Source organism: Leuciscus leuciscus, assembly GCF_965113295.1.
Source record: "Leuciscus leuciscus genome assembly, chromosome: 19".
Lineage (NCBI taxonomy): Eukaryota > Metazoa > Chordata > Actinopteri > Cypriniformes > Leuciscidae > Leuciscus > Leuciscus leuciscus.
The window spans coordinates 26,114,120-26,130,079 of NC_138743.1; the positions used below are offsets into that span (position 1 = coordinate 26,114,120).

The 15,960-nt window shown below is 37.7% G+C and overlaps 1 protein-coding gene across 1 annotated transcript; it reads right to left on the reverse strand.

The window, feature by feature from the left end:
- Positions 1-1,309: 1,309 nt before the first annotated feature.
- Positions 1,310-14,188, reverse strand: sgpp1a (sphingosine-1-phosphate phosphatase 1a). Its single transcript, XM_082146872.1, has 3 exons — positions 13,232-14,188; positions 8,509-8,598; positions 1,310-4,358 (listed from the first exon to the last, which is right to left on the reverse strand). The coding sequence occupies exons 1-3, from the start codon at positions 13,940-13,942 to the stop codon at positions 3,807-3,809; spliced, it is 1,353 nt and encodes a 450-aa protein (XP_082002998.1). The 5' UTR covers positions 13,943-14,188; the 3' UTR covers positions 1,310-3,806.
- Positions 14,189-15,960: the final 1,772 nt, after the last annotated feature.

The window sequence follows — 15,960 nt, forward strand, 5'->3', positions numbered from 1 at the left end:
AAACGATTCCACTAAGGTTTTCTATTCTTAGAAAAGGATTTGAGGGATTTTTTACCCTGTTCCATTACTGAATCCTCACTTTGAACACGATGTTACATAACACGAATGACACTGACCAGTGATGATGTTTCTCCTCGTTCATTTATTCATCTCAATCTATTCGTTCTCGTTTCTTCTCTCAACTGAGCAAATGTAATGCTTTACAGTTGCCACGTTGTTTTATAGGCTACAGCTTACAATTACTTTTTCTTTTCTTTATTTACTTAAATCATGTTATCAAGTGAAGAATTATGAAAAAGTTTAAGTCTCTTTAGTTGTCAGGTGATTTTTAATGAAGTAGAATACGGCTTAATTTGGTCGTGACTCGGTATAAGGAATCATTTGAGTGAAAAAAATCACTCATAACAAAAGATTCTCACGAGTCGCTGCCTATTGGTGTAATTATACAGTGCACGAATCAGCAAACGAATCTTTTGGTGAACGAAGATTCGAGTTGGCTAGCCTACTGATTCAAAATCCCACCACAAATTGCCTTTGAATGTCCGTTCTTATGAAGGTTAGTTATTAAATTGTTTTAGCGGTTAACTACATGATAATTACATTAATTTTTATTTTTTTAGAACTGGAGAAAAGTTCAACAAAAGAGCCCATTCCACTGTTCCCCACGATGCACTTTGCACTTAGAACCACAGGATGGCGATAAGTAGCCTACCTTAACTTTGTGGCTGCCATTCTCTGAGAAAGTTCAGTATGATCATACTGTCTATGAGTATGATGAACTCAATGAACGCGGTTTGATCAAATATGAAAACTGTTCAAAAATCTTCCCTGGTTGATGGCAACTAGTTTACTTTGTCCTATTTTATAAGTATAAATATTCCATGTAGTCTCATTATGAGGTCTTATTTTTTTTTTTTTTTTTTGGAAAAACGTTAGGCTATTTAAAATTAGTTTTAAAGCAAGCACATCATGTCACACTACTGATGTCACTGCTTGAAATTTCATGCCAACTACCCTCCCAATAAATGGGATTTTATTTATTTTTTTATTCTGCAGTGAATGTGTAAAAACAACCTGAGTTAATAGTGAATGAGGAAAAATACAACCCGAATTTGTACACAGAGCCTAAATATGTGTATTGTAGGAAGACGCTTGACTTTAGTGTGGAAATAAATGTGCAGTAGGAAATAAGCAAGGTCCTCTATTACTTACACACTGGGTTAAAATGAATACATCATGCAGAAAGTAGACCTTTGTCCAGAGAACTGACAAACTGAGAAACAAACTCAAGCACACACACTTACACTGATAAGGTGAAAACACTGTTGTAAGTGTATTGAGTTGGTCCTAATCAAAAAGCCATTTTTCACCAACACCATGCTGTAATTAATCACACAAAATGCTCAGTTATCACTTTGTAATGGAATTATTGAATAAAAAAATAATAATTTCAGATGACAAGAACACAAATACAGTGGTAATTTATACTAGTTTCTATTCACTGTCAATACAGAAAATGGTAAGAGCATTGCAGACGAGGAGCCATAGATTACAGATACAGTACATTTGTGAGTTTAGACGACCACGAACGGGCTCAAAGTTCAGTACAGGTAGAATGTACAAGGTTCATTCATAATGCATTTACTCGTTTCATCTAGCCTTCTGTGATACCCACTTCAGCTCAGTGCACTGTATAATGACCGTTGAATATGGCTGATCATTCAGTTATGGCACTTTTACCATGTAACTGATCACAAATTAATATATGGTCAACTGTTTCCTTTATACTGGTGCAAATGTTTACTAATCTGTCACCATCAAAATACATTACCAGAAACCTGGTAATAAATTCCACATAATGTACATTTAAAAAAAAAAGTGAAAGGAAAAGCCTTCAATTACATAACCAACAATGTCTTTTTGCAAATAAACATTAAGTATGTGTAATGATTTTTATGTCATTTGCACCATCAAAACTGTTCACAGAAAGACAGCTGTGGTGTCTTGTGCCTAGTTAGAGGATAAAGTTGCCCTGAAAACAAGGATGCAAGGCACTGGGGTTTCTGAGCAGTGAGCAATGAATGTATATCTGAGATCTGTCCTCCATGGCTTTACAACATTTTCTTGTGAAACTAAACACACTAATAAAATAACTGCAAGTACAGAGTACTAGTTCAATGACAAACAACATATCAACTACCTAGGTTAATACTGACAACTTGTTATCTGAAAATACATGTTACCATGACCATAATCATATTTAAACGGTTAAAACTGCAGAAGTGAAGAAAGCAGGGAAGTTCAGTCGATCCATTAAATAAAGCCACACTGAGTGAATTTCTAGAGAAACAAGGATTTCAATGTATCTTCTCTAAACTGCTGACAGTATGGAACAAACCGGATGTCTTAAAGCAGTCGAACAGAGAGACATGCAGAACATCTGCAGCACAATCTGACAACACACAGCTCTGAATTTGAATGACTCAATTTAGCCTAACGTTACTAAAAGGGATAGTTCAATCAAAAATTATAAATTATATATAATTTTAATACCATAATGAAAGTGAATGGGGTTACATTTTTGTTGTCTGTTTGTTTTTTGTATTTTTTGTCCATATAATGAGTCAATGGTGTCCAAAAACTGGACTATGTTCCACAGAAAGTTTTACAGATTTATGACGATGAATAAATCATTACATGAATTTTCATTTTTGGGTGAACTAATGAAAGAAAACTGAAAAACACCAATGGAAAATGTTACAAAAGTCTACCTACAAGTTGCAATTGTTTAAATTAAAAATGGTACAATTTTCTTGAGTTTACTGAGCTATTCACTCACTGCATAAATAATATTACTCGCTGTAGTAATACTCGAAAACATATCATATATCGTGTATAAATACTATACTGACAATGACAGAATGTTAAGAGAGATATGTGGCTTTCATATTCAGAGCAGTATTTTCCTTGCTTGGGTTTCAGAGGAACACATCCACAGGAAGTTCATGTATACAGCATTCATACTGACCGGAAGTTCCCTCCCCTCATTCTCTCAATGCATTACCTCGTATTGTGAGGCCTGAGTTCAACCCGCTTTTAGATAAGACCAGAACTTTCTACACCTCTCAGAATTTGGAGTGTCTTTCCTTAACCGTTGAATGAACCATTGGGGTCACAGCATTGAATGGATCCACAGAAGAAACAAGCCCTGGTATAAATGAAAAATTACAAATTGTTATGAGAGTGAGCCCTTGAGGGAAAACCATGACAAAGATACAGATGTCTGTCAAAGGTAGTCACTCGGGTTAGTTCGTTTCCGAAGGATGAAAACAGGACCGCAGACTGAGATAAATTCTGTATATAGTGAGAAACATTCCTGCGTATTAGGTTCAGGATGGGTGGGTGTCAGTCTGCTGAGGAGAAACCACTGAAGACAAATGCAGGAAACATCTGAGACCTTTCTGAGAATGGCTTATAAACATCACTGTTAAACACTCAGAAGCTTTGAACAGGTCACATGCACTCACTTTCACGAAAAACTGGATTCATCTCCCACAGTTGGCAACAAATGTGCCTAAAAACCCTGCTTAAAATGATTAGATTAGTCAAATCTTCAAACAAAACAAGTGAAATAAATTAGCATGGAAATGGAGCAGGTGAAATTATCAACATCATGAACATCATTCGTGTTTGCATTCAAAAGGCTTTTTTTGACAACAGCTGTGGACCCTGACTAGTTCAGGTCAGGTATAGATTTTAGCTAGGATAAAAAACGGATAATAACAAGGATGACGTGGGGATTTTCTTCAGGATAAGCCAAGGAAGCTAAAGAGAAGTGGGACCAGGAACACGCAGCAGTAGGCCACTGTGCCATAAACAATAAACCGATATGCAAGTTCCACTTGCGCATGTTGTCTAGCCTTCCGCACGTCATCCGAAGGCACGCCGAAGATCTTGCACGCCAATGGGATCGCCACAACCTTCATGGCAGCCCTGACGGCCAGAAGCACCGCCACTCCCACCAGGAGGCGCAAGATTGAGCGGCCCAATAGGGCCCTGTCGATCAGGGGAAGGGTGAGTGGTAAAGCTTCTTCAGGAGGATCTGGCTGCAGACCCAGTTGGTGGTTCAGACGAGACGCCAACGCTGCTCCGACAGCTGTGGCCAACGCCTGGGCCGTGTCGCCACGGGACGTGCTCCATGAGTCCAGCGAGAAGGCCACCAAGCTGAAGCCCACGTGCACTAGCAGGACGACCAGAGGGGCGTAGCTGTGGGACAGGTAGAACGTGTCAATGTCATCCAGTAGGGGGTGAAGGACTGCCAGGATGAGCACACTGTAGAGGAAGCCTGTGATCACCTCCTGTAAAGATGAAGGCACAATCTTATTAGACAGAAAAATAATGAATGGTCCTTGGGTTATGATGCAAATCAAGTCAAACCTTATTCTGATTTTGTTGACACATGGTGCAATTTTTAAATAAACTGGCATTTCACATTGTTTATTACTACTGGCCAGGCAAACATATGAAGGTCAGTGAAAACAGTTAAGTTAACTGCATATAAACAGTCATTACGGGAACAGGAATTGGGTGCAGAATTAACCAAAACATTCATAGCTTACAAGAACATTAATCCCGAAATGAAAAATTGCAGTGAATTCTACAGCAAGCCGAAACAGACCTGAGAACAAGCTGAAAGAATATAACATATATTGTAGATCTGATTAAGAGGTACCATTTATTTATGTTTTAACTTCAGCTGCTTTATTTTGTGGGTGGCACAAAAAGTTAAAGCCCATGTTCAGGGCACTTCTCCCTGTAATGTAATGTAATGAATGTAATGTAATGTAATCAAAATGTAATGAATTATTATTATTATTATTATTATTATTCTCCACTTTGTGTGAGATTTCACAAGAGAGTAGACATCCAAAGTCTTCCCTTGTGTCTTCCAGCTCAACGTTTCTTACACTGCAGCCTTGTGAAAATTGGGAACTGATATTTATGAAAATTGGAACATTATTCCTTCAGACTTCCTGCTTTTTGACATTTTAAGTCCATTCTGACCTTGTAATTTCTTTGCAAAGAAAGGACAGTCATTATTTAACATTATTTAATTGTTTTGTTTTTATTTGGCCTTGTGATGTTACCAACCCATATAATTTTTCTGGTCACTCTTTTCAATATAAAAAAATAATGCTGATAATCTTCAAAAGGAAAGGGGAAAAGTATCATAAAAGTGGTCTATACAACTCATCTGCTGTGTGAGATTAATTTCTTTTAAAGAAGAAATGAATTCTTTCATTCAGCAAGTATGCATTAAATTGATTAAAAGTGACAGTAAAGTAAAATTCTTACCAATCACAAACTTTTGAACAGTAGTGTACCAGCATCTTTAAAATCAGATCTGTTCAGTGAATCAGTTGTTCCACACTCAATGATCCATTCACAGTATGATGATTTATCATTTTTGCTACACAAAGCATACAGCACTTTTATGATCGAATACTTTTATGATATTTTTTGCCTCGTATTTGCTTGACAGCCCGTTTCATTATGAAGAAATGATAGAGAGTTCTGCACATTTTCTCATCTTCCACAGAAGAAAGTATGTCAAACGGGTTTTGAAAGGCATGAGGTAGTTCAGTAAATGATCTATTTCCCCCAAGTCGCCTGATCTGATGTGGTGCATGTTCAAGGTTAACAGAAGATTAGAGACTAACTTTGGACACTTCGCGATAACACTACGATCTGATCGTCTTTATGTGATACAATCATGCTGATATGTACTTAAAATGGGTAAAAGGTCAATGCAACCTGCAGAATGAACTCTTCTCTTTAGAGATTGCAGACAATTAAGCTACGTTCACACTGTCAGTCCAAATCCGATTTTTGTGCATATCCGATTGAAATCAGATCAGATTTAGCAAGTGTGAACGGCAAAAAATAAAATTAAAATTAAATTAATCAAAATTAATCACAAAATGAAATCTGTTTTGAGCTCGTTCATATGTGGTTTGAAAACCTATTCAAATAACATTTCTGGAAATCCGTTTCATTCTGACTGCCTCTGATCGGATTTCGGATGGTTTATGTGACTTTCTCACGCCACGAAAAATTAAAACATCAGACGTTGTTGAAACAAGGTTGTGTTGTTGCAAAGTGCAGGATTAGCAGAAAATGACAATATAACAGAAACATGTTTTGAAACAGCGGAGACGACAGCACGGAATAAAGCAGCTCATACGAGTCTCCTACGGTTCTGCCGCTGCCTCAGAAGACGCAGTAGTCCAGCGTGGCGGCTACACATTGTCATGTTGTAAATAAGACAATATCTCTATTGCAAACCCCTCCATGTTGTTTTGGTGTATACCTACCAAAGCAACGCCATTGCCATAGAAACCAATGAAGATATTCCGGAAAACTAAAGAGGGGCATGGACACACAAATCAGATCTGTATAGTTGTTGCACACAATGTGGACAGTCACTGTTAGATCAGATTCCAATGGGATACACAAATAATAGGATTTGGACTGACAGTGTGAACACAGCCTTAGATCTGACAGACGTGTAGCTTTTTCGACCTGTCCATGTATACATGTATGTGCACACAACATGCTTCTCCATATACTGCAGGCCAAAAGACTCACATTTTTTCCAGCACAGTCTCTCATTTTGTACTCCTGCTCTAGTCCTTCCCTCTATCGCTCTTTTGAAGTTAGAGGGCTGAATGGGTGCTGGAAAGATCTAAGCTCTCCTTGAGACTTTCTTTCGTAATCCTTTCTACCAAAGCTCTCTGATCACAGGCTTTTCAGTCCTAAGCTGTCAAACAGCCCATCAGGGGCTCAACAATAAGAATTTTTCAATCCTGGCTTGGTTGGCCCACTAGTTGAGGGCACGCATCGGTTCTCCCGCGCCAAGAAAGTGCATTTGAGCTTCCGCAAGAACCAATGTACAGTTGAGCTTCTGTTTACCATATTTAATGAGCTCTATGTGTGTTGATCAATGTTTTTTGTAAAAGGCTGTTAAATCTGTTTATCATATAAATTGATAATGTCTCTTGGATTAAACCGCTCGATTCATCCGGGTTACTTTTACAATGTCTTTATTAACTTTTTAAAATGTCAAAGTTCTGGCATGAACTTTCAGTGAAGGGACAGAGATCCCTCAGGTTTCATTAAAAATGTTTTCATTTGTGTTTTTCGAAGAAGAACAAAAGTCTTATAAAAAGCAAGATTCTGAAAAAAGTGAGATATGATGCAACAGCCAAAGATGTCAATCTGCATGTGTACAACCAACAACAACAAAAAAGTTGATATATGCAACAAATTGCTATTAAATGAATTAAATTAGCGATTAATTAACATACTTTTTCTGAAAACCGTCAGTGCAAAACATGACTGATTTGTTGATAATATAACTTGTAACTATCGTTTCAAAGTTATTCTCGTCATTTTGAAATATTCTGATTAGATTTTAGTTAGTTAGTTGGACAACTTTTGACTTGGCATACATAAATCAGTACAATTTGCAACAATGTTCAATGTTCACACATTGATTGTGTGTGATCATTCGACATAAGATATAGTGGGTTATCGAAACACCCTTAATGCTGAGCCCCGGTCTACATTCTTAATTGGATTGAACTGTTCACACAATATTCACACAGTACACAATCTAAACTTCCTAAATCATTGAGTGTGCAGATTTCCACAAAGATGACTCAGCCACCTTCGTCATGAGCACGGCATTAAAATAACAAGGTTCCCATCACCTAGGCAACCAGCATCTGCTTTCTAAATCTGTCTGCTCTCCCCAACAGCTTTAAACAGATAAAGACAGACATCCTTATTTAAAATAACAGGTGTGTGAAGCTTGTCATAATTGTTACTGCATGTGAAACCTGCAGAACTGATGACTAATACACAGTATGTTGATTTTGATGACTAAAGCAAAGCTTGTGTTTTGAGCTGACAGTCTACACATCAAAATGTAAATGGATCCCCACTGGCTCATACAAGCCCAAGGGAAGCAATTATCCGATCAGAGATCTTTTGCAAGAAAAGCATGGAAAACAGATGAGCAATCGAAGATCAGAGGATACTGAGTCAGCCGTGATGACTCACTGATTTGCTTAGTTTCAGGGGCTCTACTGACAGGAGAGGGTTGCAAAGACTGAAGCAGCATTTATTAAGCTTCTTCTTGAACTGTTACCAAAACCTTAGTCACGAAGCTGCTGGAAAGTTCCTCAACCTCAAAAGCTGTGGAGTGCAAATTATGGTGCACAGCTGAACGTGCCTGAACTACATAAAACATATTAAGACGCTCTAAAATAACAATCATGCACACTTACTAGTGCAACTATCTAACATGGCCATAGATTTTAAAGAGATAGTTGATCCAGAAATGAAAACTCTGCCATCATTTACTTGCCCTCATGTTGTTCCAAAACCTATGACTGTCCCTTTTAGGTAGACAGAATGATTAAATGTGATGAAAACATTACTCACCAGGACAGAGTGCATGCCCATATAAATCCTGCTGATGCACACGAGGACACTCCAGAACAGAGCTAAGCTCAATCCAATCATGAACGGGTACTGTTGAACATACAGAGAAGAAAGACTTATGAGGAAACTGCAGTTCAAAAGGCAGTAAGATAATTTCATCACTGTTAAATAACATGATCTAAATTCTTATCAGGGTATAAAAGCTATATTTTAGCAATAAAATACACACATATACAAATATATATGATCCAATATAAATGTCCAACACAGTGCATAATGTACACTACTGTTCAAAAGGTTGGGATCAGTAAGACTTTATAAAAAGGACATTACAAGGGAAAAAATGGCATTCAAAAGAGATGGGGTTATTTTAAATTGTTATAATATTTCACAATTGTACTGTTTTTAAGCAAATAAATGCGGCCAAGAAATTCTTACTGACCCCTAACTTTTGAACACGTATTCCCCTCCTACTGTCCCACACATATGCAATAACATGCTGTATATATGTACAAGGTCAAATTTACCTCATATTGTGACATAGGCAAAATACATTTTTGACAACAGCTCACTTAATAAAATTTTATATTTAAATGTGTAGTTTTTCGTGTTAACTCAGGTCTATTTTGACCGAGAACAATGCACTGTGGTTTTAATTCAGTGTGAGCAGCGCAGCAAAAATAGACTCAGTGCTTTAAAAACAACAACTTCAACTTGTTCTACTTGTTCTAACTCCTGCTAGGTGCTGCCACGCATCATTTACGTGTGCAGTTTGAATGCTCTAATCTGTTTACATGGGTGCCAAAAGAAATACGCTCTACTTACACGTGCAGTGTGAAACAGGCCTTAGTCTGGACAAAAAGCTTATAATTTAACAGTACCTATGATGATCAATGACAAATAAAGCAACAGTATCAGGAAGGAGTAGGGCAAAGTTCCTCAAGAGTCCATCAAGGATTGAGACTAGCAGGCACAATGTAAATTTAAGATCATATGTTTTATGAATTCCTACTCTAATACTAGAGGAAGACCATGCGCAGTTGGAAAAGAAGTGGATTGAAGTAGCTGCTGATCTGCAGAAATGCTGGATTTCTCATTATTCAGACCACAGATCTATTCATTTTTGGCATTCAGCTAAACTTTCTTTCTGTGCTCATGCATTTTTTCGCTCCAGTAGTCTGGGCAACATACCAGTACCTCCCACAAACCCATCAACATTGACTAGCCTGTGCATATGTTAAAAATTTGAACTAACTTGACCTCACTGGCTCTCATCTGCAACTTCCAAAATAAAGTTTAAAGGGGTCCTATTATGGTCTTTTACCCCGTCTGGACCAAACGCATTGTTAGTTCCTGTTTTGATGAAGCCCCTCCTTCCAAAATACAAAATGTACTGTGATTGGTTAGCTGGCCCAGTTTGTTGTGATTGCCAGTGTTCGGGAAATGTCACACCCCTTACCATAACCGCGAGTTTCATTTTCTCAGGTGTAAATATTAAGGATGGTGTCAATTTCAAACCAATTCAAGCCTGATTAATGTTAACAGACAAGAGGATCGTGCAGAACGAATTTCATGCATGGACTTTGCAAGCATGGATTTCACAGGACTACAACTTTAGGAACAATCTTTAAAATACATTTTACCACTAAGTTCAGAAGCCTTAGGAAGGTCAAACAAATGAGTTTTGGAAACGGGGTGGAAAAAAAAGAGTCTCTCTTTAACAGTGACAACACTCTCTTCTCTAATGCAGTTCAACCAGGCCTCGCACCTTTTTTTGCATATTCTGTGGGCGGGGATTATTTAAACGAGTAACATTGTGACTTCATAAAGCCCGGGAAAAAAACATGTTGTAGTTCAAACGAACCGTTCGTTGTAGTTCTTGAAAAGGGGATTCTGTTAAATAAATTTCTCTCTTTGAAGTGGACTTTGTATCCTTGCAGATCTTTTTTATGCTCAAACAACAATACACACTAATTAAAGTTGAATAAGTAAAAAAGCATAATAGGACCCCTTAATACAAATCTTCAGTTTCCCTTAAATGGTAAATCTCTTTTACCATTTAGTACAGTGGTTGTTAAAGCACAAACATGAATACAAAACTGCTAGTTTGGCATTGGCAAAATACTTGAATCAATCATCTGCAAAAAATCAACAGGCAGGCACAACGGTGAAAGAAGAGGAAACATGTTTGAGGCTATTGTTTCTAGCTTCCTGCTAAATTTAAGAGGATATGAAAGCAAGAAAATCTAAAGAGACTGTTCTGTTTTGTGCTCAAAATTATGGTTAAGACTTCAGCCTTCAGTAGGTACAAGGCACATTATAGGTCAGTTTCTGCTAACTTCAGAGGAAGTGCTGGGGGAAAAGGATGATCCTCCATAAAAATCTATCAGAAAAGCTTTTTACAGAACAATATCAAATCTCTGGCGTATATAATAGATGCATCAAAAGAGTTATCATAAGCAATCGCACAACCTCTTCTGACTATATGCTAATTATTGTTGAATGTAATGATTTATTTGACACCAACAAACATATGATTCAATCAACCCAGCAGAGAAATCCATATTTATGAATAATAGAGTGCACTGCATAGACATTTACTGGTTAAGTAACAAAGCCTGCATATTTTGCAAAAAGATGGAGATTAATGTCCTGTCTGGAAATGCATTCACTGGGAACCTCAATTTGCCAGATGAGTCAGTTCTACAATAATATGGAAAAGTACTACTATTTTCCACTGAATGCAATAGACTGACTACTTTTGTGATCTGTGAAAATCAATAACGTTTGAACTTTAAAGACACAGACAGCAATCATTCTAGCATGTCATCATTCAGCAGCATGAACTTCTCAAAGCATTGGTCAAATGAACTGAATACAGAAAGAAAAAACATAACTTCCCCTCAAGAGAAACATTATTTCAGTGTTTTTGATTCTGCAAGATGTGGCAAGTTTTAAAGAACAAAGCATTAAAAATAAAGGCCCATTCACACCAAGAACGATAAATATAACTGTGTCCACAACAAAGCATGATATCATTCTGTTTATTCGAAAAGCGTGCTGCAGTTTTGTCGTCTGACACTTTAAATGTCACTCTTTAAAGCAGGATGGATTCTGATTGATTGTCATTATTTTTATAGTTCTGCAGCTGGAAAAAATCGTTCTGAAAATGATTCAAACTATATTGTTTCTCTGTGACGTTATCGTTACAGTTGTGGTGTGGACTCCACAACTGTGGATATTTAGAACGATTTTTAGAACTATGTTTATCGTTATCATCCTTAGTGTAAACTGGCCTTATGCCTTAAATTCTATGCTTGAATACTTAACTAACTAATGGTAACTTAAACCTTTTTAATAGCTCATTTAATCTAAGGATGATGAGAGGCTGGGATCAAATGTATATAGAGACTGTAAAATCTTCAAAAGGTTAAGTTTGATTGTGATAAATGACATTTTTTGTCTCAGGCAAAGTTCTGCTGTTTCCATAAATGGCAATACATATAATGAAAAATGTTTGGGATGAGACCATTACATAACTCTCTTGATGCTACATCAGCAGCTGAGGTATAATGTGAGAAGAACAAATCCTTATTATCAGCCTCTTTTACTGAGACACTGACTGCTTGCTAAAGGCAGGTTGTTTTGATAATGAGGACAGATGTTCAGAAAGAATATAGCACACCTAACACAGAACAGCAAGTCTTTTTAACATGTACCCCATAGACCTAGCAGCTTGTATTTGTTTTCATTGACTAGCATATATTTTATTTATCAAATGTGCCAGAGGGCCCATGATGAAGGTTTTGTACAGGGCACAATAATTGCTAGCTGTGGCTCTCCTAGTATTTTTTCCAATAGTTACAAGTATCTATTTTTTGTTGTACTAGTGCTTCAGCTTATTAATTGTACTCATTTGGCAATGGTAGGCTTGACAGACACCACTTCACTAGTATCCAAATCCTATACTAAAAATATTTATTATGTCAATAAGTACAATTACTTTTAACTTGTCATATGTAATGACAAGTCAGAATGAATACTTCATAGGACTATGCATTCATATAGGGCTATGCATTGGATACGTTAGGTCAGAGGTCACCCTTCTGCAGGGTGAGAACTCTCTCTTAAACACGCGAACAGCCGTTTGCTGGAAGCCAGTGATTATAGCTTAAAAATGTTTAAATATGGATATTTTTCTTAGAAAAACCCATTGCGTCGCTTCAGAAGGCCTTTATTAACCCCCTGGAGTCTTATGGATTACTTTTACGATGAATCGATGTGCTTTTTGGAGCTTCAAAAACGTAGGCACTACTCAATGCTATTACAAAGCTGGGAAGAGCCAGGATATTATCAGATTGTGTCTGGCTGAAAGAAGAAAGTCTTAGCTTACAACTAGGATGGCTTGAGGGCGAGTAAATTATGGGGTAATTTTCATTTTTAAGAGAACTATTCTATTTTGCAAACGATAACTAATGATAGTGATACACAAAATGTGTGATTTGTGGCCAGTGGCAGTAACAATGTAATGAATGAAGTTGAAAAGATACTAATCCCTATAGGAATAAGTGGTAATGCACATTACGTAAAATAAAAATAAATGGAAGTTAATTTAGGAAAATTGTTAAAACAGATTGCCATAAACAGAAATAGTCAACTTTCTACTTGCTTCAGGTGGGTAAGATTATCGATTGGTTTTGTGTGGAAGTATAGGCTTCTGTACCTCCCACCGGCTGCATGTGAGCATGAACAGAGAGAAGGGCAGCGCGGTGCCGGACATGGCATGTGTGGAGGGCATGCTGTACTCCGTGTTGTAGAACACCTCAACTTTGACCACAGGAGGAGACGGAGGACGGGTCCACCGGACCAGATCTTTTGTGGACTGGCCGAAGAACAGCACCCAGGCCCACACCACGATGAGCTGCCGGCTCACATAGGGATCGACGTTCCACATCAAGAAGGGGAAGAACACGATGAAAAACATCTCATTGCCCAGCTCGGTACCAATGGTGAAGAGATAGAAGAGAAACTTGTTCTCGATGATGAACTCCTGGCCAACATCCCCAGTCAAAGAGTTCCTGCGTAAAGGCTTCACTCTGCCTTTGGAGTCCCTCTCTGCCTCTAGCCCTGATGGTGCGTTGAGAAAAGCAGCGGGACATTCTTCCGGTTCAACATCTCCAGCGGCATTTAAACTTTTTCTCAGCCTTTGGCCCGGGAGTCCGTGTGCTGAATCCCCACTAGCCGCGCGGTCTTCCTGACATTGCCCCACGCAAACACCGTTGACCGCAAGCTTCGCGTCACTCTCGCTAGCCTCGGTTGTTTTTTTAGGAAACGTCCCGCGGACACCGCAAAACTGCTGGAACCTGGCGACATGGCAGGGATCCTGTAGGTATCGACAAAGACAAACGAATCTGTTTAGCGCCTCGCTTGCCATGGTGAAACCGAAAGGACTCTTTTACCCTGAATCAATATCACGCGCGCGCTGCTCGCGAGATGCTGTAAACACAAGCGCGTGCAAAGCTGCGCTAAACAATGGCAGATTATATTGTACGGCGCATAGCTTTACAATCCTCGAGTCTTCAAACCACATGAGACATTGGTAAAATAGAGTGGCTGTTTGACTGGGGGCTAGGAAGTGCCCGTCCGTTATTAAGCAGGGACAGATGAGGCATGTAACGTAACGTTACGTAGTTGAAGGCGGGGACACGCGCTGGTAATGACGCACAGTAGGTCTCGGTTATTTTCTATTACGGTCTGCAGAAAATATTTGATCACTAATAATAAGTTATAATAACTAGCATGAAACAGGAGGATCTGAAAATGGGCGGCGCTCGCCACATAACGTTAGTCAGGAACGATGAGTCCGAATAACAAATCTTCCTCAGTTATTCAATGTGCATATTCAATGGATATTACGTTTTTGGTGTCATTTTCAAATGTAAATTATCGTACAGGACGTTTCTGAAGCAGCTCGTTTAATGGTGTTTTCACGTGGGACCTGTTACTTTTCTCCTCGCTGGTCAGACTTAACCAATCACACTCGTTTGGAAGACCTAGCCTACTAAATCATTTTGTAGGGATTGCTGGGGATTTCTATTTGTACGAATGGCGGAAAAATACTCAGAAAAAAACTCACTTAAATCATTAGTTTTTTTAGCAGATGTCTCAAAGACAAAAACGTAATTTATAAGATTTAATTGTGGCCTTTGAGTTTGCAGCTAGCGCCCCCCGAAGGAGTAAATATTTTTTTGTAAATATCGTCAATTTTTAACCTGTGCAACAGTATAAATTTAAAATTCACAAGTAACTTTTAAAAAAAAATCAAGAAACTGATGCATAAACAGAACAGGAATATAGCATAAAACAAGACAATTATTTCAACTTATAGGTCTAAATGAGTAAAGAGGTTCATTTGGATCATGAAATACCTCAATTTAGAATTACATTTTTTTAAACGTTTTTATTGATCAATTATCTTAAGAATAGAAAAAGGGAAAGGAAAATGTGGACAAAACTGATTACATTACTGTAAGTTACAACTACCTGCAGATCAAATTTGTTAAAGTTTTTAGGTTGAAATGCAGAATTAGTCAGATTCCTCATTTAGTAATAAGGTTTCTTGTGTACGCATGTCAAGTCAAGTCAAGTTTATTTGTATAGCGCTTTTCACAATACAGATTGTATCAAAGCAGCTTCACAGTATTCAATTTAAATAATACAACAAAGTTTGTTTCAAGAGGAATTTATTGATTGATAAAATTAAATTAAATATCCCCAAAATATCCACATGTCGAGGATATGTGTAAAGAGTAGTTCTGCTGACACTGGTACAACTGCATCTCATGGATGGTTTAAATAGACAAAGAGCAGCACTACACAACACTGGATTCAGACCTTTAACACTGCTTTCTCGTGCTGATTACAACATATGACTTTGTGGAGCACACCGGACACAGAGGGAGCTTTGTGGTCAGGGTTTCCCCTAAATTAATCGGATTTCATTTACCCTGTGGGACTATCATAGGTTACGTCTTGTGGCCACTGTAAGAGTGATGTCAAAGATGCTTAAATTAAAAAGAACCTCGGGTGCAGTGACGTTTTGAACATTTCTCCACTAGAGGGAGACTTTACACAGCTATTAATTTACTGGCAGTGTTGATAGATAAATGTAATATATATATTATATATATATATATATATATAATTTAAATGATTTGGCCGAAGCGTGTAACATGAAGAACATCAAGGCTTTCTAAAAATATAAACGCTAACCTGTGCTTTCTCAATATGAACATTGCATCTAGCTAAGCAAGAAAGCAGGAGATTTGTAAGCTGAATCATACCATAAATGCAATAAGAGGATGGTTAGATTTCTTTATTTTCTTTATTTATGTATACACACATGTAAATCTCTCATATATATATATATATATATATATATATATATATATA